General features: G+C 42.3%; 1 protein-coding gene and 1 pseudogene across 1 annotated transcript in view; one reads left to right on the forward strand and one right to left on the reverse strand.

Moving 5' to 3' along the window:
* Positions 1 to 25364, forward strand: part of Syne2 (spectrin repeat containing nuclear envelope protein 2) — a 276157-nt gene that overhangs the window by 19918 nt on the left and 230875 nt on the right. Inside the window, exon 2 of the mRNA XM_090344255.1 lies at positions 20367 to 20493. Coding sequence (XP_090200381.1) covers positions 20418 to 20493 — 76 coding nt within the window. The 5' untranslated portion in view covers positions 20367 to 20417. The remainder of the gene's footprint in view (positions 1 to 20366; positions 20494 to 25364) is intronic.
* Positions 24691 to 24960, reverse strand: LOC150054544 (U6 snRNA-associated Sm-like protein LSm6 pseudogene; annotated as a pseudogene).

Here is a 25364-nt window from a genome sequence, read left to right on the forward strand (position 1 = left end):
TTTGTGATTTTCTTCTAAGACTGCCTCTTTTGGTATCACTGTGTGTGCCTTCTATAATCCCTAATAATCTGTCATCTCCCAGTTAGATCTAAATTCTGGATTAACTTTGAATAGTGATCTTCAGATCTTAGCCTCCTGATACTCAGGATTATAGGCATGATTCACCAGCACCTGGCATGTATTCCCTTCAGTTGGGTTGGAAATCTTCTTTTCTGATCAGAAAGACTAAGGATAATATAGTATGACTTGTTCAGCGCTTCCCACAGAGTCAAAAGTCTGAAAAGGATCAGAGCCTGCTGTCCCTGGATGCTCAGCCTGGTACTTCAACCCACAGACCTGCTATTGAGTATTAACAGCTACTCAGAGCCAGAAATAGACCAATCGAGACCAGAATGAGTTTTTATTGTGGGTCTCTGAGGATAAAAGGATTCAGGCTACATTAATTTGCTGGGAGATTGATTTTTCCCTGGGGGTAAGAGAAAAACAACCCAAATCATCAGTCACCACAAAACAGCACAGCCATGTTTGCTAATAAATTTATGTTTGGGGCTTGGAAAACATCCAACTCTATAAATAGGGTATGGGAAACCTTAAGGGAGAGAAACTATGGTACATTTGATTGTTTTCATATAGAAAAAAATAATAGTAGTTCTCTACAATTTGGACAGAAAAGTGAGGGCTCCAACTTAGAGGGTTAGCTTGAAGAAACACTACAATTTCTAGATGAAATTTCACTTTTTAATGTTATTACGGATCCCTGCCAAGAACTGCAAAGTTAAGAAAGAATAGGCCGAAAGTTTGGCAAGAAGATTTTTTGGTGGAATGATTTATTCAAACAGAAAATTTCTGAGCAGTTTTATTTTTCCTGCTGAGATACAGTGGATTTGTTTACACATTTGTACTTTGCCATATTGGGGATGTAGGCAATCGCTGAAATGGAAATGAGTTTATCTCCACATTGTAATAGCCTGATGGAATTAAAATATCCATTGTTTTAAAAGTGTTACCATTCAGCCTTTTTTGGATTTCTGTGGGTGTTGTTGAAAGTTAAAAGAGAGGTAGGGTATGCTAGTACATACCTGTAATCCCAATTATTAAAGAAGCTGAGGCAGGAAATTATGTGTTCCAGGTTAGTCTGGGTAACAGAGCAGGGACACTGGCCTTACACAGAGTTAGTTAGTAGAGCATTATTGTTAAGCCATGGAGATTGGGCTTATGGAGGCATATTTATTTTTCCCAGTGAATGGCTGTGATTTCCTCTGCATGTCTGTGTAACTCTGATTCCCGGCCAGGTTACTTCATGACTCTCAGGTATGGCTTTGTGTGCTTTATAGTCTAGGCCATTTGCATTGGCCACATGGGTGTCTTTGGGTATTTAGACACAGGCATATGCTCGTTATTCTGTACCCCAAGGGCCAACATGTCTAAGTCTCCTTGACCTGTTCGGTGAGCTGACCTGCTTGGGTTGCTGGTCTCTAACAGGCCTGTCATGGGGCCAGGATTGCCTGATTATCTGGAAAAGTTAGTATGTCCTATGTTTGGTGCTATGCAAGATACCAAAGTAACGATTTGCTAGCATCTTCTCCCAGTAATGGATCTTGTGCATTAAGGAGCATGTGCATGTGTGTGGTTTACACAACACTTACCCCAGCACTTCAGGAAACAAGCCTCTCACAGCCTCAGTGCTGTGGCTCTGCAGAAACCACTAGAACAAAAAGGCACAGTTCTTTTTCTTTTATTTTTATGCTGGTCTTATGGCTTGAAGTCAGGGCCTTTGTGCTGTCTCTGAGATTTTTTTTTGCTCAGGGCTAGCATTCTTTCAATTGAGCCACAGCTCAATTTTAATCTATTTGGTAGTTAATTGGAGATTAGAGTCTCATGGATTTTTCTGCCTAGGCTGGCTTTGAACGAGATCCTCTGATCTCAGCCTGAGTAGCTAGGATTACAGACATGAGCTACAGGTGCCTAGGTCAAAGGCTCATCAATGGAAACTTAATTGTGACTGACCAGCCAACCTCATCAACTTCTGCAGCAAGGAGACTATTAACTACATGCGAATTTCATTCCTTTAAAATATAATATTAAGCCCAGTGCCAGTGGTTCACACCTGTAATCCTGTGAGACTTTAATCTCCAGTTAACCACTAAAAAGCCCGAAGTGGAGCTGTGGTTCAAGTAGTAGTACACTAGCCTGGAGCAAAAAACAAAACAAAACAACCACTCAGGGTCATCACCCAACCTCTGAGTTCAAACCCCAGGACCAGAACACCCACACACACACCCACACACACACACACACACACACACCCACACACCCACACACCCACACCCCCCCCCCCAAAAGGAACATTTAAAACTTCAAGGCTTGTCATTACTCTATTTCAGCTTACAGGTCATTGGTCATGTTTGTATGAACAATTTAAACCTGAGCAGACTCCCTGCTCCTGCAGTTACAGTGGTAGATCCCGTGTTGTCACAGAGGAAGTGGAAGCTCAGACATTGCTCACAGCCACATCATGGGTTCAGGCATAGCTAATACAAGGGAAACCAGCTCCTGCTCTTGAAAAAACTGTCAGCCAGAATAAGGGGACTATTAGGATGAATTTATAAAGGAGTAAAATTGAATGCTTTTTTTTTTGTGCAGCACTAGGGCTGAACTTGAGGTCTTACTTGAGGTCTTACTTGACTTTTTTTCATCCAGGCTGATGCTGTCCCACTTGAGCTACACCTCCACTTTACTTTGCTAGTTAATTGGAGATAAAATTCTTTTGGATTTTCTGCCTAGTCTGGCTTTGAAGCATGATCCTCAGATCTGAGTAGCTAGGATTATAGGAATTGAGCCACCAGAAACTAGCCTGACACATGGTTTTAAATATAGCTTAACACCGTAATTGACAGTAAAGATGATTTTAAGTTACCTGCCCCCCCAAGAAACCGTAAAACAAACTCCATATATTTAGTGAGTCAAAGAAATGTTGTCATTGGTAATTAAGAACATATGCTGATACCCTTGGAAGAGTACATTAGAAGCTTAAATAAAAGCTTAAGTAAAACTTAGTAATAAGTGAAATTAAAAGTTATGTTGGCATTACACAAAACAGAGGTTGAGACAGGATGCTATTTGAAGCCTTCCCTATCTGATCCACTTGGGATAATGTGCTTCTCTTCCTTCAGGCTTGATATGAGCTATAAATTGATGACATTACTAATATTCATGCTACAACAATTTTATAAGGCTTAAATGACATAGAGACTGTAAAATGCACAGTGCCTAGTAAGTACTCTTTCATCACAAATTGTTACTTGTTGGTAAGTATGCTTCAATTTTTTTTTGGGGGGGGGATTGGTTGTGAGGCTTGAACTCTGGGCCTGGGTGTTGTCCCTTAGCTCTTCAACTCAAGGCTACCACCCTATCCCTTGAGCCACAGTGCCACATCCAGTTTTCTCATGGTTAACTGGAAATAAGAGTCTTACTGTCTTTAGTGTCTGGGCTAGCTTTAAACCAACATCCTCAGATCTCATGCCCGGCTGTATGCTTCACTTTTTTATTATTTTTTGCCACTCCTGGGGCTAAAGCTCTGCCACTTGAGCCACAACACCATTTCCAGCTTTTTCTATGTATGTGGTACTGAGGAATCGAACCTGGGTCTTCGTGCATGCTAGGCAAGCACTCTACCACTAGGCCAAACTCTCAGCCCCTGTTATTATTATTTTTATTTTTTTCCTCTTTTAAATTTTGTTATTTTTTATAAGTATTGTCAAGCATGTGTTTCATTCATCATTTCCATTTTTATTACATAATTGAGGCTAGAGGTAAATAATTGGCTTAACACAATTATCCCGTCCTTTTAACTTTTTTTTTCCTTTCTTTTAATGGGTACTGAGGCTTGAATATAAGGGTCTGCTTGATGGTTCAGCTTGCTTCTTCACCCCTGGTATACTGCCTCTTGAGCTATGCCGCCAATTCTGTATTTTGCTGGTTAATTGTAAATGAAATATGAAGGCTTTTTGGTCCAGGTTGGCATCAAATTGTGATCCTTATTTCTCAGCCTCCTGACCAGCTATGATTACAGATGTAAGCTATTTTTTTTAAAAAAATATTCTATTTCCTGTTTTCACTGCCAAGAGTGCAGTGGCTTTAGGCTGGATGCTTACATTTGCATTGGATGTGGGGATGGACCCGCACTGTTCTTATCACAGCCGAGTTTAGCTTGCTTGGCCTCAGGAATTCTCTGCATTCCATGAGTTCCATTTGTACATGAGTCTTTCTGAGCAGTTTGGTCTTTCGACATTTGGAATCAAGCTTTCTTTTTGTGAATATTTTGTTTTTTTTTTTTTTTTTTTTTTTTTTGCCAGTACTGGGACTTTAACTCAGGGTCTGAGCCCTGTCCTTGGGTTTTCCTCAAGGCTAGATCTCTACCACTTGAGCCATACCACCACTTCTGGCTTTTCTATGTATGTGGTACTGAGGAATCAAACCTCAGTCTTCGTGCATGCTAGGTAAGCACTCTACCACTAGCCAAACTCCCGGCCCCTATTTTGTTGCATTTTATAATGATTGGTTACAATTAGAATCAATATCAGTAAATGGAAAAAGCAAAACATGTTGGGCCTATGTGGTATTGGGGAGATTATAATAATAGTAAGTTTTAGATTATCAAGTGAGTGGTTTCCCAGTTTGTAGATGATAGTTTTTTTGTTTGTCCCTTACTGCCTTTCATTTATACTTTCTACAGAATCGTATGGAAAAATACATTGTTACTGTTGATACCTTTTAGTTTTAGAAGCTGTATAAGTCAGCTTTCTGTTCCTGTAACAAATACCTCCTGAGTATCCAGCATACGTAGAGAAAAGTTTTGTTTAGACAAGAGCATTTGGTTCATGATGGAGCAGATCCATCGCCTTCGGACCCCTGGTGTGATGGACATCACACATCCTAGTAGGAACATGGGGCCTAACAAAACGGTACCTGTGACTGGACATTAAAGACAGGGAAGAGGATTGGAATTCCATAATGCTTTTTGTTTTTTTTTTGCCAGTCCTGGGCTTGAGCTCAGGGCCTGAACACTGTCGTTGGACTTTCTCAAGGCTAGAGCTCTACCACTTGAGCCTCAGCACCACGAATGGCTACACTCCCAGCCCTGTATCTTCCACTTTCTCTACTTGTTTTTTGGTAAGCTTGAGGAATACAATGGCTCTGCAGCCCTCATATTATATTTAATGGAGAGGAGCTAGATTCGGCATTCCAAATTGTTAAATCTGAACTTCTGATATCATAAATGTATCAAAAACAAGTGATTTCTCTCTGTGTGTGTGTGTGTGTGTGTGTGTGTGTGTGTGTGTGTGTGTGTGTGTGTGTGTCTCGTAATCTCTTTGGAGGTAGTACAGCCTCAAAGTATTCTTGTATTACTATAGAGATATGCCTCTTTGTGTTATTGATGTGTATGGCAAGGCCAGTTAATCAAGGCTAAGTATATAACAAAGATTAGATGATAAATTTCCTTTCCCACAAGAGTGTCTGAATTTGAGGAATGTTGCCTTAGAGAAGAGTATGAATTCTTCTGTGCTAAACTATAAATGCAGCATTATTTATACGTTTCAAAATGCAGAAACTTCCATTAGTGAACTGCATATGCTGTCTGGTTGATTTGTTTTGAAATGATAAAAATCGATATAGATCACACAGTCAGGGAGTGATTAGTGAAAGGCACTGAACGTGGGAGATGGCCCAGTGGTTACAGGTAGGTCTAGTCCTGAGGAACGAAAGCAGGTTATTCACGTGAAGTTTAGTGTGAACACCTGCCTCCTGCTAGACCACCCCAGACAAAGCAAAACCTGAATGTGCAGGGGAAGTCAGCCAACAGAGAAAGCAGGCCCTGTAGAAGATCACAGAGAGGAAAGTCAGATATCCATATCCAGATATCCAGGATAAGAGGGCAAGGGAGTGTAGTTGACTACCAAAGCCATGATGCAGAAGGCTGGAGGGATTGCCTGAGCAGTCAGGGAAATGATCGACAGAAAGGCTGTATCCTGAAGAGCCCAGAGCAGCTCACCAAGAGCAGAGGTAGCAGTGTCCAAATGAGAAAAGAAAGCGTCACAATTGGAGCCATCCCCTCTCCTTTCATCCTGTGGAGCTCAGCATCTCATGAGGCCTCAGACCCAGACATCTGACAGATGTGGTAGTGGTGGTGGGGATGCTGAGTTTGCATGTGGGCAATACGGGGGGGGGGGTGGTACACAGAGGAAAGTCACCACAAACTTTTTGCCCCTGTCCACTGGGGAAGCTGAAGTTACCTAGAATAGGGGAAACAGGGTACCTGAAGACAGCATAAAGGGATAAAGAGAGTGGGGATTCCTTTGCCACGTGTGGAGCGTTGGAGCCTGGGTAGTGAGTGGTGAGTGATGGAAGAAGTACTATAAGAGGAAATCTTGCAGAATCTCCAATGCCAGGTACTTGATGGGGAGCCTCTGAAGTGTTCAGATGTTTATTTATTATTCACTTATTTTTCTGGCCCTAGCACTCGAACTCAGAGCTTTGACATTGATCCCTTAGCCTTTTCACTCAAGACTAGTGTGATAGCGCTTGAGCCATTGCTCCACTGCTGGCTCTTTTTGGGAAGTTCATTGGAGATAGAGTCTCGGGGCTTCCCTGTCCAGGCTGGTTTTGAGTGGCAGTTTTCAGATCTCAGCCTCCTGGTGAGTTAGGATTACAGTTTTAAGTCACTACTGCCTGGCTGTTATTTTTTATGGTATTATTATTATTATTTTCACTTTGAGGAAAAAAAATCGAGTTTTAGGAGAGACGTAACTCCAAAATCTTTCACTGTCTGGGTTAGCCACTTGCCCTGATCTGTGAAACGAAGAACGACTGGTGATGATGGCCAGAGGAAGATTTATGCAGCACAGGCACAAGAGGAGGCAAGGGGAGAGGCAGAGGAAGCCCATCTTCCAGGTACAAACAGGAGTTAGGATAGAGAATCAGGGGAAGGAGGATGGAGGTATGCAGAGTTACTAAACACTCCTGGTACTGGGTATGGTCGGGCTGAACCACAGATGTGTCCTGGCTGTTCATTATCTCAGGGTGGACAGGCAGGAATCTACTTCTGTTAGAAAGCCCTGGTGGATCTGTCAGTCCTGGCCATAATGGATTCCAAGATGACTGCAGATCCCTGCAGGAGAGAATGGCTCAGAGCAAAGGACACAGGTAGAAAATGGAGTCAGGGGCTAGGAATGTGGCTTAGTGGTAGAGTGCTTGCCTAGCATGGAAAGCCCTGGGTTCAATTCCACAGTAACACATAAACAGAAAAAGCCAAAGGTGGCACGTAGTTCCAAGTGGTAGAGCTCTGGCCGTGGGCAAAAGAAGCTCAGGGTTAGTGTCTAGGCCCTGAGTTCAAGCCCCAGGATGAGCAAAAAATAAAAATAAAGAAAAATGCCTGAGTTGCTTTGAGGACACAGGTTAGAGGAGAAAACTCCCTTTTGCACTTTTGAATGACTTCCCATTGACCTTGTCCCCCCCTTATTCTTGCCAGTGTACTTCTCTAGGTCCTGCATCTCTAGCCTAGGGGAGGCTTGAGGATAGGGAGATAGACATTGTTCCTCCTTTGGGTTTACTGCCGGTTAGGACAAGCCTTGACTGAGCATGTTGAACTCCCTCGGGTCGTTAGTTACTGCTCTTCATGCTCTCTCTGTTTCTCACCCTGTAAATAAATCATTTATTTCCCACTCCTGTATTTTGGGCTCCTGCTGCAGATCTGGCAAGTGTAGGCACTAGACTGGTATGTGTTGAGTGAATGAGTAAGTGGTTCATTTGGAGCTCGCAACTCGTCAGGAATTTAGTTCACAATTTCATAGTACTCATCTTGGGTATTCAAATTGGGTCAGATGCCTTCCACCCCCCCTTTTTTTTTCTGCCAGTATTGGGCCTTGAACTCAGAATCTTGTGCTCTCACTTTTTTTTTTTTTTTTTTGCCCAAGTCTGGCCCTCTGTCACTTTTGCCATACTTCTGTGTCTGACTCTTTGGTGGTTTATTGGAAATAAGAGTCTCATGGAAGGCCGGATGCTGGTGGCTCACGCCTATAATCCTAGCTACTCAGGAGGTGAGATCTGAGGATTGTAGTTCAGAGCCAGCCTGGGCACCAAAGTCCGGGAGACTCTTATCTTTAACCACCAGAAAACGAGAAGAGTGGTGCTGTGGCTCAAGTGGTAGAGCGCTAGTCTTGAATTCAAGAGCTCAGAGACAACTCCCAGTCCCAGAGTTCAAGCCCCATGACCGACCCTCGGCCCCCACCCTGCCAAAAAAAAAAAGAAAAAAAGAAAGAGTTTCAGGGACTTTTCTTCTCTGGGCTGCCTTTTTTTTTTTTAAAGAATTTATTATTATTATTATTATTATTGAGGTGATATACAGAGGGGTTACATTTACATGTGTCAAGGACATTTCCTTTCATAGTGTCGTCTGTTTCCTCATTCTCCCCTATTCCCCCCTCTTATCTCCACTCATGAGCTAGCTGTATAGTTTACCTTCATCAGTGTCCAGTGAGCTCCTGCTGCCCTTTTCACCCTTTCTTCTCCCACATACATGCATGTGAATACATCACATACATGATAAAGAAGGCAGTCTCATCAAAGACAAAACAAATTTAAAAGTTTTTTGTTTCCATGTTTTTGGGGTTCATTTCCGTATGTATATTATTTTATATACATATGAAGACACTTGAGTATTGCGTTAAACAAAAAAAGAAGCTCAAGGATAGTGCCCAGGTCCTAACTTCAAGTTCTAGTATGGTACACACACACACACACACACACACACACACACACACACACACACACACGTGGTTACAGGATATCATCTGCTACAGAGAAAGAGACATAGTTAGGAGTGGAAATTTCTTTAGAAAAGAGGTTTCCTAAATTTTTTTCTCCTCCCCCGCCCTCCCTCTCCTTTCCCTTCCCCTTGCCCTCCCCCTCCTCCTCTTCTTTTGCCAGGACCTGGTCTCTGTCCTTGAGGTCTGGTCTCAAGACTAGCACTCTACCACTTGAGCCACAGTGCCACTTCCAGCTTTTTCTGTTTATATAATACTGAGAATCAAATTAAGGGCTTCATGCATGCTAGACAAGCACTCTACCACTAAGCCACATCCTCAGCCCCTAAATTTCTTTTAAGAAACCATTCTGTGGTTATAGAGTTCTATGGTTATAGCAGCCTTCAGGTCAAAATAAACAGTGTGAAAAAGGTTTTGGCTTGTGATAGAATCTTCTGTATCCTCATTATACTTGTGACATATTCATACATATGGTCATTATAAAACAAGCCCTTATCTGGGAAGGTTGATTTTGCTCATTTCCTTTATAAGGGAACCCAGTTATAAGAGAAAGGATGGACTGGGGGGAGCGAGCAGTAACTGGTGCCTGTGCGCGTAGAAGCATGGATGAAGTGGGCCCTCACAGGCCCATGGGAAAAAGCACACCTCTGTTCACTGGAAACAAGTAGATACAACGCATCTTTACAGCTGCCACTGAGACGGGCAAATACTGTTTCTAGAAGAATACTTCAGTTCAGAAACAAATGTCTCGTGATTTGTTGTGAGACATTCTAGTTTTCACAGTGTTTTCTTCAAATATCTTGGTGAAACTAGTGTTGGAATGCAATGAGGACACAATAGCACATGCAAGTGTCCTCAGACAGGTGTGTTACACTTCCCCAAACACTGCTGTCACTTTCCCAGGAATGCTTGTATACATAGGCACTGTAACCACAGATCAGCCCGACTCCTCACTTTCATCCTCCAAGACCCTCTGTTCTCTGTATCACTTGGTACAACTGAAACTCAAGTGTGTGTGTGTGTGTGTGTGTGTGTGTGTAATCATTATAAGTATAGGTTGACATTTTTGCATTAAACTACATCCAGTTTCTCTCCCCTCCTTTCCTCTCCCCAAATTCTTTTTTCTTCATTCTCTGTAAGCATTCTCCCAAGACCCTCAATTCAGTTTCCCTCATTTTCGTCCTTACCTTCCCTCCCTCCCTCCCTCCTTCCCTCCCTCCCTCCCTTCCTCCCTCCCTCTCTCCCTCTCTCCCTCTCTCCCTCTCTCCCTCTCTCCCTCTCTCCCTCTCTCCCTGCCTGCCTGCCTGCCTGCCTGCCTATCTGCCTGTCCTGGGGCTTGAACTTAGGGCTTGAGTTCTGTCTTGGGCTTTCTCAAGTCTAGAGCTTATCACTTGAGCCACAGTGCCATTTTCAGCTTTTTCTATGTATGTGGTATTGAGAAATGGAAGTGGGGTCTTTGTGAATGCTAGTGGGCAAGTACGCTACCACTAGGCCAAACTCCCGGCCCCTTTCTTTTCTTTTTATTTGATTACCTATCACAACTATTATTTTGGCAGTGCTAGGGTTTCAACTTAAAGTCTCTCACTTGAAGTGCTCTATCCCTTGAGTCATGTTCCATCTCTTTTTGCTTTAGTTTTTACTTTATTTTTTCACTTTTGCCACTAGAGGCTTTGAGCAATGGCCATCTCTAAAGGTATAAGACACTTAAGCTATTGAAGCAAGAGAGAACTCTTAAAACAGGTCAACAACCTGAATATATATATATATATGTATATATATATATTATGTGTTTTTCCACAAAGGAAGATGTACAGCCAACAGAGATGCATCAGGGAAATGAGAATTAAATTCACAGTAAGTTACCATGTCACACCTGTTAGACTGGTAATGAGCAGAAAGATGAGAGATGGCATGTTGGATAAAAATGAGAGATAAGTATGTGGAGCAAGGGAACCTTCCACCTTGTTGAGTGTGTTGTAAATTACTTCAGCCACTATGGAAACCCAGACAATGGATTTCCCATGGGACCTCCTGTGCCATTTCTGGGTAACATATCCAACACAATTGAAATCGGGGTGTGGCAGGGTTGACTGCCTTCCCACACCCACTGTAGTATGAGTCACAATAGTCAAAGAATAGAAACAACCCATATGTCCATGGTCAGGTGAATGGATGCAGAAAACGTGTGTATACATAGTGGAATAGTATACAGTCTTAATACAGTAATTGAGCTGGACATGCAGCTCAGTGCTAGAGTTTTTGTAGTGTATGCACAAGGCCCCAGGTTCACTCCCTAGCAAGACGAGAAAAGACGTCATTGTGCAAAGTGAAACCTAAATAGAGAAAGACAAAGCATTGTAGAATCTCACAAAAGGGTTAAGAATCACACAAAATGAGGGCCAGGAGTTTGGACTAGTGGTAGAGTGCTCGCCTAGCATGCATGAAGACCTGGGTTTGATTCCTCAGTACCTCATACATGGAAAAAAGCCAGAAGTGGTGCTGTGGTTCAAGTGGTAGAGCTCTAGCCTTGAGAAAGCCCATGGACAGTGCTCAGGTCCTGAGCTCAAGGCCCAGGATTGGCAAAAGGAAAAAAAGAAGCTCACCAAATGTCAGTCCCCTACATAGAGATCTCAGAATGGTGATTAGCAGCCTTGGTCTGGTGGGTGGGGAAAGAGAGATGCTGTTTGGTGGTGAAAGGTTCAGTTAGCTTGAGTCACTTCTGGGATGAAACTCATAGCATTGTGGTAATGGCTAGGAACATACTCCATATTGTAGATTTCATTGACTGATTGTGCCAGTACTAGAGATTGAACTGAGGGCATCCATTCTGATAGGCAGGCATTCTACCACTTAAGCCACAACTCTTGCCCCCAGAGAAAGTTTGAAATCATTTAGAACAGAATGTGCTGAATATGGTGGCTTAGATCTATAAGCGCAGCTATTAAGGATGAGGAGACAAGGAAGATTATGGTTTGAATCGGGTTCTAGGGGTAAAATGCTAGGGAGACTCCATCTAAACTAATAAAGTGGGCATATTGACCGTAGCTATCATCCTAATGACATAGGGAGAGTGAGTAAATAGGAAGTGATCACAGACTGGCCCTGGGTAAAAATGAGAGACCCTATCTAATAACTACGGAAGTGCGAAGGGCCTGGAGGCATGGGTCAGCAGTAGAGGTTCTGCCTAGCAAGCCCGAGGCCCTGTGTGAGTGTGAAATCTTGTGACGTGTGGAAGTGACATGACACTATAGCACAAACCTTGTTTAGCCTGGGATTCCCATGTTAATTTTGCTGTATTATGTTGGTCCTGGTCTTTGCTCAGGTTTTGGATGGGGAACTGTCTTCCCTTGTTTGTATGTATTAGTCACCTATTATCCAGTTATTTGCCAGTGGGATTACAGTATTTATATATCCTTTTTTTTAAAGGTTAGAAACATTCTTGAACATGTCTGCTTGTATATATGTATTTTTTTGTATATATGATTTTTTTAAGTTTATTGTATTTTATTTTGTGCTAGGATGTCTTCTATTCGAGGATTTATTTTTGTTAGCTGATTTTATTTTATTTTTTTGGAGGGGGAGCAGTACTGGAGTTTAAACTTAGGACCTTATACTTTCTAGGCAGGTGCTCTGCCTTCCCAGTCCTTTTTGATTTTAATTATTTTTCAGGTGAAGTCCCTCCCTCTTTCCCTCCTTCCCGCTTTTCCTTCCTCCCTCCCTCCCTTCTTTCCCTCCCTCCTTCCCTCCTTCCTTCCCTTCCTCCTTCCCTTCCTCCCTTCCTTCCTTTCTTCCTTCCTCCCTCTTCCCTTCCCCCTTCCCCTCTCCTCCTTTTTGATTTTAATTATTTTCAGATGAGGTCCGTCCCTCCCCTCCCTCCCTCCCTCCCCCCTCCCTCCCCCTCTCTCTCTCTCTCTTCCTTTCCCCCCCTCCCTCCCTCCCTTCCTTCCTTTTTTCCTTTTTCCCTCTTCCCTTCCCCCTTGACCTGTAATCCTTTCACTTATGATTCCCACATAGCTGGGATTACAAATGTGTACTACTGTGTCTGGCTTGCTTATGGGGATGAATCTAACTTTTCCCCTCAGACCCTCCATCCTCCCAGTCTCTACCTCTTGAATAGCTGGGATTACAGTGTGAACCATTGAATCACCATGGTAACTTCTATATTAAGTCACCATCAGCTGACCACTCCTACGTGAGTATCAGGCAGATAGAAGGCTCAAGGCGCGGTGATTCAGTGCAGATGGGCCATTCATAGCCTGGTTGTGCTGGGCTCCCAAGCCTTTTCTGCTTCTCTGATTAGATAGTTCCCATTCCGGACCAAGGTCTGTCAGGTCTCTAGCACTCTGTCCCATTCACACTCACCCAGAGATGGCCTCACCTCTTATTTTCCTCAGAAAAAAGAAATCATTGCCGGCAGCTTCCTTCCTTCTCCTTTCCTTCAAACTTTCTCTGAATCTCCCACAGGGGTAGATATGTTTTGCAAGCCCTGGACTCTTCTAGTGAACGGAGGAGTAAACTTACTCACACTGGGAACACTGTCTTGGAGCTGCTCTGAATTCAGAATCTGCTTTTCACTTTCCTCTGACCATGCCCCTCTCCTCTCAAAGTGTCTGCAGGCACACCTCTTTTCCCCATCCCCAGTCCTGCTTCTGTCTCCCTTAGCTCCCACCCCAGACCTCTCCTCACAGTCCTGCTGGGAGTTTCATTTTACTTCTGCTTTTGAGACCAGCCTGTTTCTCTCATTGTTAGCATCCTATTGTCTGTTGTTAGAATATTTCCTTTTCTTTTGTTTGGTTTACTTCTTATTTTGTTTGAGTAGACTCTCCAGCAGCACTTGCCCGTACACACACACACACACACACACACACACACACACACACACACACACACACACACACACACACACACACACTTGGAGTCATGTATCAAGAAATTACTTTGTTTTGCCTATCCTAACCTTTGATTTATGATTATCAGTTGGAAAAGTTTCTTTTAGCATTAAAGAAAATTCTAGACCAGGTGCTGGTGACTTACATCTATCATCCTAGCTTCTTTGGCGGCTGAGATATGAAGATCCTGGCTCAAAGCCAGCCTGGGACAGGAACAATCTGTGACAATGTATCTCCAGTTAACCACCCAAAAGCCATAAGTAGAAGAGTGGCTTTTAAGTGGTGTAGAGCACTAGCCTTGAGCATAAAAGTTCAGGGACAGCACCCAGGCCCTGAGTTCCAGCCCAATTCTCACTGCTTCCAGCCTGTGGCAGCCAGTACTCATCTACTTTGTGAGTGAGTTTTGACAGTTTGCAGGAAGTCACCTGAGTGGTGATTGCCACTTGGCGGGAGCCCACGGGAGGGAGCCCACGGGACATCCACTGTGGCTTTGGAACTCTCCATCCTTAAGATTTACTTTGTACTCTGTGTTAGTATTGTGAATAACTTTTATCTTTCCTTTTTTTTTTTTGCCAGTCCTAGGGCTTGAACTCGGGGCCTGGGCACTATCCTTGGATACATTTTGCTCAAGGCTTGCACCCTGCCACTTGAACCACAGCACCACTGCCAGCTTTTTCAGTGTATGTGGTGCTGAGGAATCAAACCCAGGGCTTTGTGCATGCTAGCAGAGCACTCTACCACTATGTCAAACTCCCAGCCTGGTTTTTCAGTTTTACCTCTGGTTAAGAAATGATTCATGGGAGACCCTAGGTTTAATGGAATTACTCTTTTTTTCTTTTGGTGTAATTGGGGATTGAACCCAGAGTACCTGCTAGGCACTGCACTTTGCCACTGGCTTTGGCCTTACTCTTCCCTGTAGGTTTGTGTCAAAGGTTCCTACCATTCATCACTAGTGTATAAGCATGTCTCATACTGTGTACTCAGAGCTACGTATAGCTGGGCACTGGTGGCTCATGCTCATGGCTGTAATTTCAGGGTTCTGAGATACAGAATCCTTGTTATCTTAGAACGCTAGATACAAGGACCACGCTTTGCCATCAGCCTGGGCAGAAAAGTCCATGAGACTGTTGACTCCAATGAAGCAACAAGTAAAGCCCTCAAATGGTAGAGCCCTAACCTTGAGCAACAAAGCTCAGGGACAGCACTCAGGCCCTGAGTTTAAAGCCCCAGGACCAGCACCAACTCCCCCTCCCCCGAAAAACCCTCCAAAAGCCTAGTTATATTTGTAGTTTGTATTGTACTTCTTTTTTCTTATTATTGAACACCAACAAGTTGTGTGTAAAGAATATTATCATGGAAGTGGCACTGTAGCTCAAGTGGTAGAGAGCTAGCCTTGAGCTAGCTTAAGGATAGTGCCTAGTCCCAGAGTTCAAGCCTCATGACCAATCAAAAAAAAAAAAAAAAGACCACTATTTCCCTTCTACAGTGGCATTAACTGCAGTTCAGAGCATCTGAGCCTTGTCAAGGCCAAGGGAAGGCTAGTGTATTGCTGCAGTTTCCCAGGATGTTGCCATCATGGTGTAAGTGGTTGCCTGGCAGCTTGGTTGGTATTTGCTGAGTGGCACTGCTTTGTTTTGAGTTTGGAGGCGTTATAACCTGGAAACTACCATGTGTCTGATGGCCTTTGTGGCGGTCATTAACAGAATTAAGTGTTGGAAGGAGATAATATAGTGGATTCTGGTGGCTCGTGCCTGTGGTTCTAGCTTCTCAGGAAGCTGAGATCTAGAGAGTATCAAGGTTCAAGGCCAACCTAAACTGAAAAGTCCTCCAGAATATAACAAGAAAAAAAATCTAATCTGGAAGTATGGTTAAAGTAGAAGAGCCCATCAGCAAATGTGAGGGTCTGACTTCAAATCTCTATTAGCAAATTAAAAATTACTTGCTCTGAGGATTTTGTACCATAGCATCTAGTCAAATAAAGGGCTACAGGACAAATCATAGGGTTAGGAAAAGTTAATGGGAAAAAGATGAAGAAAGTTACTGCCTGTGTATTACCCACGCTCTACTGTGCTCTGGAGAGTGGGCCAAGGTTAATGAGCGTTGCTAGCTGGGAATAGCTCCATAGCTCCACAGACAAAGGAAGGGCCTTCAGAATGCATGGGAGCCCATAAATAACGAGGTACAGCTGAAGAAGAGAAGAAAGAACAAGGGAGGCGCCCCGGGGGATATGGTGGCATTGCAGTGATTGTCAGACGATGATGGAGTGCCACTCCTGCTAACCACCTTGAAGACTGTCAACAGTGATGAGAGAATGAAAGACCTATCAAGTCACCACAAGGCCTTCTAGGAGGATTTTCTAGAAATTCTTGTCAAACTCAGAGGATTTTATTTTATTTTGTGCTGGCCCTGGAGCTTGAACTTAGGACCTAGGGCTGTCCTTAAGCTTCTTTTGAGGCACCCAGCGCTTGAGCCTCAGCTCTACTTTGTGTATGTGTGTTTAATTATAGAGAAGAGTCTTAGAGATGTTTTTGCCAAGGCAGGTTGTGATCCTCAGATCCCAACCTCCGGCATAGGTAGGATTCCAGGCGTGAGCCACTGGCACCTGGCCAGAGAATTTTTCTAATACTTTCTGTCATTTTTCTTTATATGAAGATAGATGGACAGGTTCTGGGGTACATGGACTAAAGAATGGGTCTTGATGAATATAGCACCTCACTGGTTGTTGCATTGGCTACTCAAAAAATAAAAGCAGCATTCAGCAGTTGCTTTGCATTTTTGGCATGGTAAATAATGTATTTATCATTTGAAATAGTAAACATGCACACAAGCAAGAAGAAGAAAATAAAACTCAGCTGCAATCTAAATCATTTGGATTTCATCTTTTAGTTGAAAATATCCTAGTCAATAACAATGCAAAACGAATGCTACATTTGGTTACCTCTCTCTCCCTCCCTCCTCTCTTCTTTCTTCTCTCTTCTCTCTCTTCTCTCTTCCTTTCTCCCTTTCTTTCTCTTTTTCCCTATCTCTTGTTCTCTTTCTTATTCATTCTCTGTGCTGATTCTGGGGCGTCAACCCAGTACCTGGACAGGCTGATGCTTTACCACTTGAGCCATATCTCTAATTCTAGCATTTAGCTGGTTGATTGGTAATAAGATTCTCTTTGCTTTTATCTGTCCTGGCTGGTTTTGACTGTGATTCTCTTCTCAGCTTTCTGTGCAGTTAGGCTTATAAGGCGTGAACCACCAGAGCTCCGCATCCATAGGACTGTGAAACATACTTGCATTCAACCTGTGGCCCCTCTGATGCTCTCTGCCTCCAAGTAGTGGGGTGCGCTTTCCTCTTTGAGTACCCCTCCACCCCGCCCTCAGAGGATCATGCTCAATAGTGTGTTCATTTGTTGTGCTCAGGAACTTGAAAGGGGTTCAGGGCTAGGAAATAAATGAAGGGATCAATGTCAGGGGAACGTTTGGTGTGCTGCGTGTGTTGGTTTAGAGCCCACCCCACGGGGTTCATGACACTTGCATTCAAACATGGGCTGTAGCACTTAACAGCTTGTACTGGTCCTATGTCCTGCTTGCGCATCTGGTTTGGGGCTGTGTTTTTTTTTGTTGTTGTTTTGTTTTTGTTTTTGGTCTTTTTAAGCATGAAGATAGTTACCGTCCCTGGCTTATAATTGTACATTGCAAAGTGCTTGCAACAGTGCTTATGTATTTAGTAAGTGCTTTGTAAAGTGCATGTTAATATGATTGCTGTTCCCTCCCCCACTTTGTGTGTGGGGGGGGAGGAAAGGAGGGAGGGAGGAAGGGAGAAAGAACTAGGGCTTGAATTCAGGTCTTCATGCTCTCACTTGGCTTTTTCACTCAGGACTGGTCCTCTACCACTTGAGCCTTCTCTTCCCTCTGTCTCTTTGCTGGTAGATTAGTGGTAAGTGTCCCACAGACTTTTTGCCTGTGCTGGCTTCGAATCTCAATCCTTAAATCTTAGCTGCCTAAGTAGCTAGGCAGTGGTGAGCCACCAGTACCTGACAGCCCTTTCTTTCATCCTTATAAAAAGTAGCCCTTTACAGTGGATGCCCTTAGGAAGTGCATTGTAGAATTGAGTTTTTTCCCTGTCCAAATAATGTAGCACTTTCTCTGCACTGAAGGTTTAGGAGTGTTGGGTGTGGGAAGGGTGGGGAAAGCCCTCGGTATATCCTACAGGCTGTGACCTGTCTGTGGACTAATCCACAGCCTTTGCTATTTGTTCAAATGTCCCAGAGGGCTTAGTGACACTACTGCCTCAAGCTGATTCCTTCAGCTTCATTCAGAGGATAAGCAAATTAATTATTAGTAGAGTTGGCTTAATAGGTAAACTCTTTAGTAGTGATTCATAAGAGAGATAAGGAAAGGAGAGTTTTGTATAATAAACACTGGGGAGGAGGGAGGGGTTGAGAGATCTTCGAACTGTTTAATGATTTGTATCCCTCTGCATAGTTTGAAGAAATATGCTTAATATAAGGGAATAGATTGAGCTGTTGGCCTCACTTATTTTTCACTTGCCCCTCCAACATTGTACTTTGAAAATTTTGAACATGTAACAGATGATTTTACAGTATAATTACATGTAATTCAAGACACAGGTGTATGTGTGTGTGTGTGTGTGTATGTATGTATGTGTGTGTTTGTCTCTGTGTGTGTTACTGGGGAATGAAATAAGTTTTTCACATTCACTAAGATTGAACTACATTCCCGGCCTCAACACATAGATTCTAGCATTAAAACACTTTTCTGCCAGGTGTGATGATGTATGTCTGCAATAAAAATATTTGTGAGGCACTGTGGTAAGAGGTTTACGATTTGGAGATCAGTCTGAACTACATAGCAAGACTCTGTTTCAAAAGCCCAAACCAAAACAAAAGCAAATTGTATATATGTATTTATATAGAGATTTAATACTAGGTATCATATAAAATATCTCCTTATATATTATATAGCATATGTATATATAATGAACATATATTGTACAAACACACCCATTCTTGTGTAGCCCATTGATCAGGAACTGTCCATATATTTGACATGTTTGCCCGGGTTTCTTCTGTTATTGATTATTGTGGGGAGAAGTCTATCTGAATAGGTTATATGTACCTACATTCAGTCAGTGTTTTCTAAAGAGTTGTGGGGGTAGGAATTGCCTTTAAAGGCTTGTTTTTTTTTTGGACTGGGAGTTTGGCCTAGTGGTAGAGTGCTTGCTAGCATACACGAAGACACGGGTTCAATTCCTCGGTACCACATACATAGAAAAAAGCCAGAAGTGGTGCTGAGGCTCAAGTGGTAGAGCTCTAGACTTGAGAAAGTCCAAGGACAGTGCTCAGGCCCTGAGCTCAAGCCCAGGACTGGCAAAAAAAAAAAAAAAAATGGTGTGGCTCAATCCTGTAGTCCTAGCTACTCAGGAGGCTGAGATCCGAGGATCAAAGTTCAAAGCCAGCCCAGGCAGAAAAGTCTGTGAGACTTATCTCCAATAAGCCATAAAATGCCAAAAAAGAACAAAAAATGGAGCTATGACTCAACTGGTAGATTGCCAGGCTTCACTAAAAAAAAATAAGGGACATTATCCAGGCCCAAGTGCACGCCGGTGCTGCAGTAGTGGTAGACTCCATTTTTTTCTTGATAAAGAGTTGTTTTCTGGGGCCGGGAGTTTGGCCTAGTGGTTAAAGTGCTTGCCTAGCATGCACAAAGACCCGGGTTCGATTCCTCGGTACCACATACATAGAAAAAAGCCGGAAGTGGTGCTGAGGCTCAAGTGGTAGAGCTCTAGCCTTGAGAAAGTCCAAGTCCAGTGCTCAGGCCCTGAGCTCAAGCCCAGGACTGGCAAAAAAAAAAAAAAAAAAAAAAAAAAAGAGTTGTTTTCTGTTGGAAGCAGTTTTTAATTTCCGAGGTGTTAAGGGCTTCGTAAAGTTTCAAAACTTAACAGCTAGGGTATAGCTCAGTGGTAGAGGAAAACTGGGCATGTGTGAGGGAGGCCCAGGGTTCAAGCCCAGCAATACACACACAAACACACACACCCTCAAAAATAAGAAAAGCAGAAATAATAACAAAAATAGACAGGAAAAAGAAAGATGAAAAGCCAAGATGACACTAGTAGGAGAAATGGTTTCACAGAAAGAAGTTGCTGAGAAATAAATAAATAAATAATAGCTCAGTGGAAGCCCTTAGCTTTTACTTTCAGTTAGTAAGCTGGTTGTTAGCTCAGTTAATGTTTCCAGTAAATGGCAACATTTGTTTGACCAGTTCAAGAACTAAATAAAAGTTTTGTAGAAAACCCTGACAGATTGAAAGGTAAAGAATAAACAATAATATGCAGAATGCTAGCTCGTGTCCACTTCATTTCCTGAGTTTTTCAAGGTAGCTTTCCTCTCCTGGCTAGTGTGGAATGCCATGGTGCCTCTGGAGTTCTGCCAGCAGCTCCACAAAGAGCACGAATAGGTCATAGGGCAAAATGCTGATTATGATCCCAAAAGAAGGCGTAGTTACTTTGTTCTTCATGAACTAAGGAAACACTCACCAGAAAAGCAATCCTTGTTTGGGAAGGCTGTCTTTGGTTGCTGTTGTTTTTCTCCTTGCCAGATCGGAGTCACAGAATTACTAATGGTGGTTTGTGTTCATTTCACTTTCAGTTCATTTCTTTGGCTGAGATGGACATGAGCTAACCTCCACTGCCTGTGAAGATGGCCTCCGGTCCTGGGCTTCCCACCGAGGACCAGGTTTCCCTGGACATCGACGACCTCCAGGTTTCTCTACAAGGTAATTACAGTCTGAGGTCACGCCCAGAGACTTGGGGTACACTCCCCACCCTTCCCCCCCTCCGTCTCTCCTACAAACTGTAAAACATGTGTGCAGTTTTCTAAGCATGGAAACCTTTCAGCTCACGTTCACAAATGTCTTTATTGCTCACTTCTCCAGGAAAGCAAAGACCCCTGAAGGAATTTGGTATTTCTGGTTTCTTCCTGTGCATTGAAAATTAGTTGGCCGTACTTTGGTTGGCATTGTTTTCAATTCCTTTGTATCTTTGTGCATAATTATTTTAAATGTTTGCCCTTATTTTGCTCTAATAGTAAGAAAATGGTATTTTAGAGGTGTGAATTATGTATATATATATGTAAAGGCAGTGTCTGGGGTGTGTATATGAGGGGGAAATGTCATATTTGTGTTGTATTTTGAAAATTCCGTAGCCTCAAGCAAATTTTAAGAGTCGCATAAACTTAGTATAGACCAAAGTTATATAGCCTCAAAAACAAATAGAAAACTATATATTTTCAACTATATATTTTAAGATTATGGGCAATGTTCTATAACAATCAGGTTATTACTTAAAAGCTATAGATTTTTCTGTCATTTCTGATAAAGATTCTAAGATGACATTCTAATCTTTTTGATTAAAATTATGTTTTGGATGATTAGCCTTTTATCTGTGGGATTTAGATGGAAATGCATAGCTATTGGAGTAGAGTATATGTATCAGGTTTTAAAAAGTGAATATTGTACTGTGTATGTGTGTATATGTGTATATGTGCATGTATATGTGCATGTATATGCAAGTATTGGGGCTCAAAGCCTCATGCTCTTGGTTGGCTTTTTCACTGAAGGCTAGTGCTCTACCATTTTGCTATAGCTCACTTCCTTCTTTTTGTTGGTTAATTGCAGAAAAGCATCTCACAGATTTGTCTGCTCAGGCTGTCTTCAAACTGCATTCCTCATATGTCAGGCTTTGGAGTAGCTAGGATTACAGGAACATGCCATCACGTGCTAGATATTATAACATTATCCTTTGTATAGAGTAGGAAGCATCTAAAGTGTTGGGAGGTAGTTCATGATGTTTGTTTGTTTGTTTTTTGTAATAGTTGTTAGTCATTGTAACCAAAGTTGCAATGTAGAGGGAAAGATCAGCATTCTCGTGTTCCTGTGATGTTTTGGTTACAGTAGTCCGGTAAATGTGATTACTAATGCTGGTTCTGCTGTTTGGGAGTTCTTGAGTTTAGATGGGAGGCTTTATCTTTTTGAATCTTAGTTTCCTGGTTTGTGAAATACAGATGACTTCTGAGTTTCTTTTCAAGATGGTTAGTGATGCAATGCTGGAGGCTTGGCATAGGATCCTGTCAATTCAGAATAGGGATTGAGTAAGTGGAATTAAGGATATATTTATGTATTTACCAGGAGAATCTTAACTCTCTGCCTGAGTCTAAGCCCTGAGGGCACCATGTGCCTTACATTGCCCCAAGGCACATAATCCTCCCTGCCTTTGTGCTTTTGTTGTAGTTACACCCCCAGAGGCTCCCCTGCTGGTCCTGCAGCACTAGAAGAAATTCAGTTTCTCCAGACATCATCCACCCCAAGATGCGGTAGCCTCAGCCCTCTATAAGCTCTGTCTACTCTGCCAGTTTGCTTGTTTATGTTGACTATGTTTACTTTTTAATGCTGACACTGGGGTTTAAATTCTTGGCCTTGTGCTCTTATTTGGCTTCTTTGATCATGGCTAGTGCACTAACATTTGGGCCACAGCTCTTATTTCCAACTTTTTTTGTTTGCCTTGAACTCAAGGCTTGGGTGCTCAACTTAAGCTCTTTTGCTCAAGACTAGCACTCTTCCACTTTGAGCCTCAGTGTCATTTTCCATTTTTGAGTGGTTAACTGGAAATAAGGTGGAAATAAGGTCTTTTTTGCCAGATTGGCTTTGAACCATGACCCTCAGTTGCTTAGCCTACTGAGTAGTTAGGATTACAGGCATGAGCTACCACCGCCCAGCTCATTGTTAATTTTTTTTTTTTTTTTTGCCAGTCCTGGGCTTGAGCTCAGGGCCTGAGCACTGTCCTTGGACTTTCTCAAGGCTAGAGCTCTACCACTTGAGCCTCAGCACCATTTCCGGCTTTTTTTCTGTGTATGTGGTACCAACGAATCAAACCCAGGTCTTTGTGCATGCTAGGCAAGCACTTTACCACTAGGCCAAACTCCTGGCCCTCATTGTTAATTTTAAGTAAGTTCTTATTTTTGTTTTAATTTCTGAATCTTTCTCAGAGGCAAATAGAGATAGAATTGCCTGATTACATTATAATTTGAGCAAAAACTTCATTAGGGCTATACCCTGACTCAGAACAGTACCCTCAAGGAAAAAAATGATATGGAGTGTCCCATCATTTCTGGCTGTGAAAACAGATGCCCCAGGTGCAGAGTCTCAGAGAAATCAGACCTGAAAACCAGGTGTGACTCAGTGAAGCTTACAGAGCAGGATGACAGGCAGGTGCCTTTCGATGGTGGGAGTGGTGCTTGAGGAGATGCCTTTATGAAGGAAGGGCTGTGAGGTAATATGCTCTTCCCACAGTAGATTTTTTCTGCTTTCTCCATCTAGTAAGGAGAATAACATTGGGGAGTTTGGATGGTTAGGAAAGGAAAGAATGCTTCAAGTGAATTTGAGTGGACTGATCTAAAAATAAGAATTGAGGGTATTTTGTATTGCTCTGAATGCCACACCTTTCAAATAAATTTAAGACAGAAATTTAGGCTGTGAGAAAGTGTCTGTTGTAAAATCTTTCCATTTGCATTTCTTACTTGGAAAAGGAATACATGCTGCTTTCCCTTTTATCCTAAGGAGATAGTAACGGTATATATTTTTGTGTGAAACAGCATCCCTTCTAGGCCCTTGGTGGGGTGGGGAAGGTATGGCCAGGAAGTAATTTTTTTTTCAAGGACTAAGAAAGCAATAAGAGGTGAAGTTGGATGTATTTCACAGAATCTTATAATGGAAATGGGTTTTATTTTTCATTTAATATCATCTGAGGCCAAAATAGGCATCGTTTCAGAAGTGTTCTCGAGATAAAGGATCTTTCGGGGAGTTGACTTCAAGCCCAGGAATTGGGGATTTTTGCTTTCAGGCAGCACATAGTCATTAGATATTGAAAACAGGAGTTATATCGTCACAAATTAGAGTTATTATACCTTAAGGGAATAATTTGGTTTTGAGGTTCAGAAAAGCTCAGAGTGGGTGAGAACATAGAGAGCTGGCATTACTGTCAGGATGCTTACACAAATACCTGAGTGCTGGGGTATGGTTGTAGCAGTGAGCATGGAGATTTGAGTATGAGATGAAAGACACAGTAGGACTTGACCACTACTGAATAGGGAAGACTCTTAAGGCCTTGTGTTGAGCTGCTTAGGATAAAGAGGTAGCACTAATAATGGCCATATTGTGTGTGTGTGTGTGTGTGTGTGTGTGTGTGTGTGTGTGTGTGTGTGTGTGTATGATGTGGGGCCTGGGCATTGTCCCTGAGCTCTTCAGCTCATGGCTACCACCCTACCCCTTGAGCCACAATCCCACTCTCCCTTTTCTAGTGATTAATTGGAGATCAGTCTCAAGTCTTTAGTGCCCTACTGGTTTTGAACTTGGATCTTCAGATCTCAGCCTCCTGAGTAGCTAGGATTCCAGGTGTGAGCCACTGAGCCCAGCTCAAACTTTGATTTTTATTTAGTGTGTTTTATGAAGTATTTTTTTTTTAGGTTCTGGTATTTCTTTTAATTCTTTTAGCATTTTGTATACTGACACATATGTAAAAGAAAATGAAACTTAATCAGCATTTCTTTTTTTAGTGTTTTTTTATTAAATAATTTATTAACATTGATTTTTACATCATATTTCAAATGACGTATTTAACAAGTATTCAAGAAGGGAATCTCTATATGCAATCACTGGCACTTAGATTTTAGAACATAATTAAAATTAGGATGAGGGTTTATATGTCATAGTTACATATTAATCTATGTAATAAAACATGTCTATAGAGTTATAGATTTTTATGTCTAATTGGCATTTCTTTACAAGTCAATCGTAATTTTATGTATCTTACTCACTTGTCAGTGGAAAAAATCACCAAATATTATGAAACTTGGACAAATTATATCACAAAAGAAACCCCCAAAATACAAAAAATATTTCATGAAAATGTGTCTAAACATGAAATGCACAGCTTCCTGGGTACCTTCACATTCTTCTCTTCTGGGTGCTGATGTACAACACATTTTTCCCTCCGATAAAGGCATCCCCATATTTGTTCTTCAGCTGTCCATTTATATACTCCTCTGTCTGCTCCAAGACTAGGTTCATGTAGCCATCCGGACAAGCCAGGATCCCTTGATAATCTACTCCAGAATTTAATTTTACTACAACTAGCAGTCCGATGATTTGCTTTAAGAAGTCACTAGGGTTTTGCTTCCATAGACTCATTTCAACCATCTTGGAAAACAGGAAACCTGAGTTCTAATCCCAGTTTTGCTACTTATTTAACTGTCTGACTTGAATAAGCCATCAATTCATCGCTTGTGGCCCCAGATTCATCTCTGGTGCCTCCACGTCTCATACTCCTTAAGAAGTATTTTTAAGTGAAAATGAGAGAAATGTTTACTAAAGAGAAAGTGCCACAGACTATAAGAAGCAAAGAACAACAACAACAACAACAACAACAAACTCCACTGGCAAGAGTAACTCACGCCTTTAATTCTAGCTATTCAGGAGGACCAAGGTTTAAAACTATCATGCTCAGCTTGGTACTGGCTCTCCAGTATGCTAAACACACATTCTGCCTCTGAGCTCCCTGCCACTCATCTTGAGAAATTTCACATGGAATGGGA

The sequence above is a fragment of the Megascapheus bottae genome, chromosome 14, assembly GCF_031878675.1.
Source record: "Megascapheus bottae isolate mThoBot1 chromosome 14, mThoBot2.hap1, whole genome shotgun sequence".
NCBI lineage: Eukaryota > Metazoa > Chordata > Mammalia > Rodentia > Geomyidae > Megascapheus > Megascapheus bottae.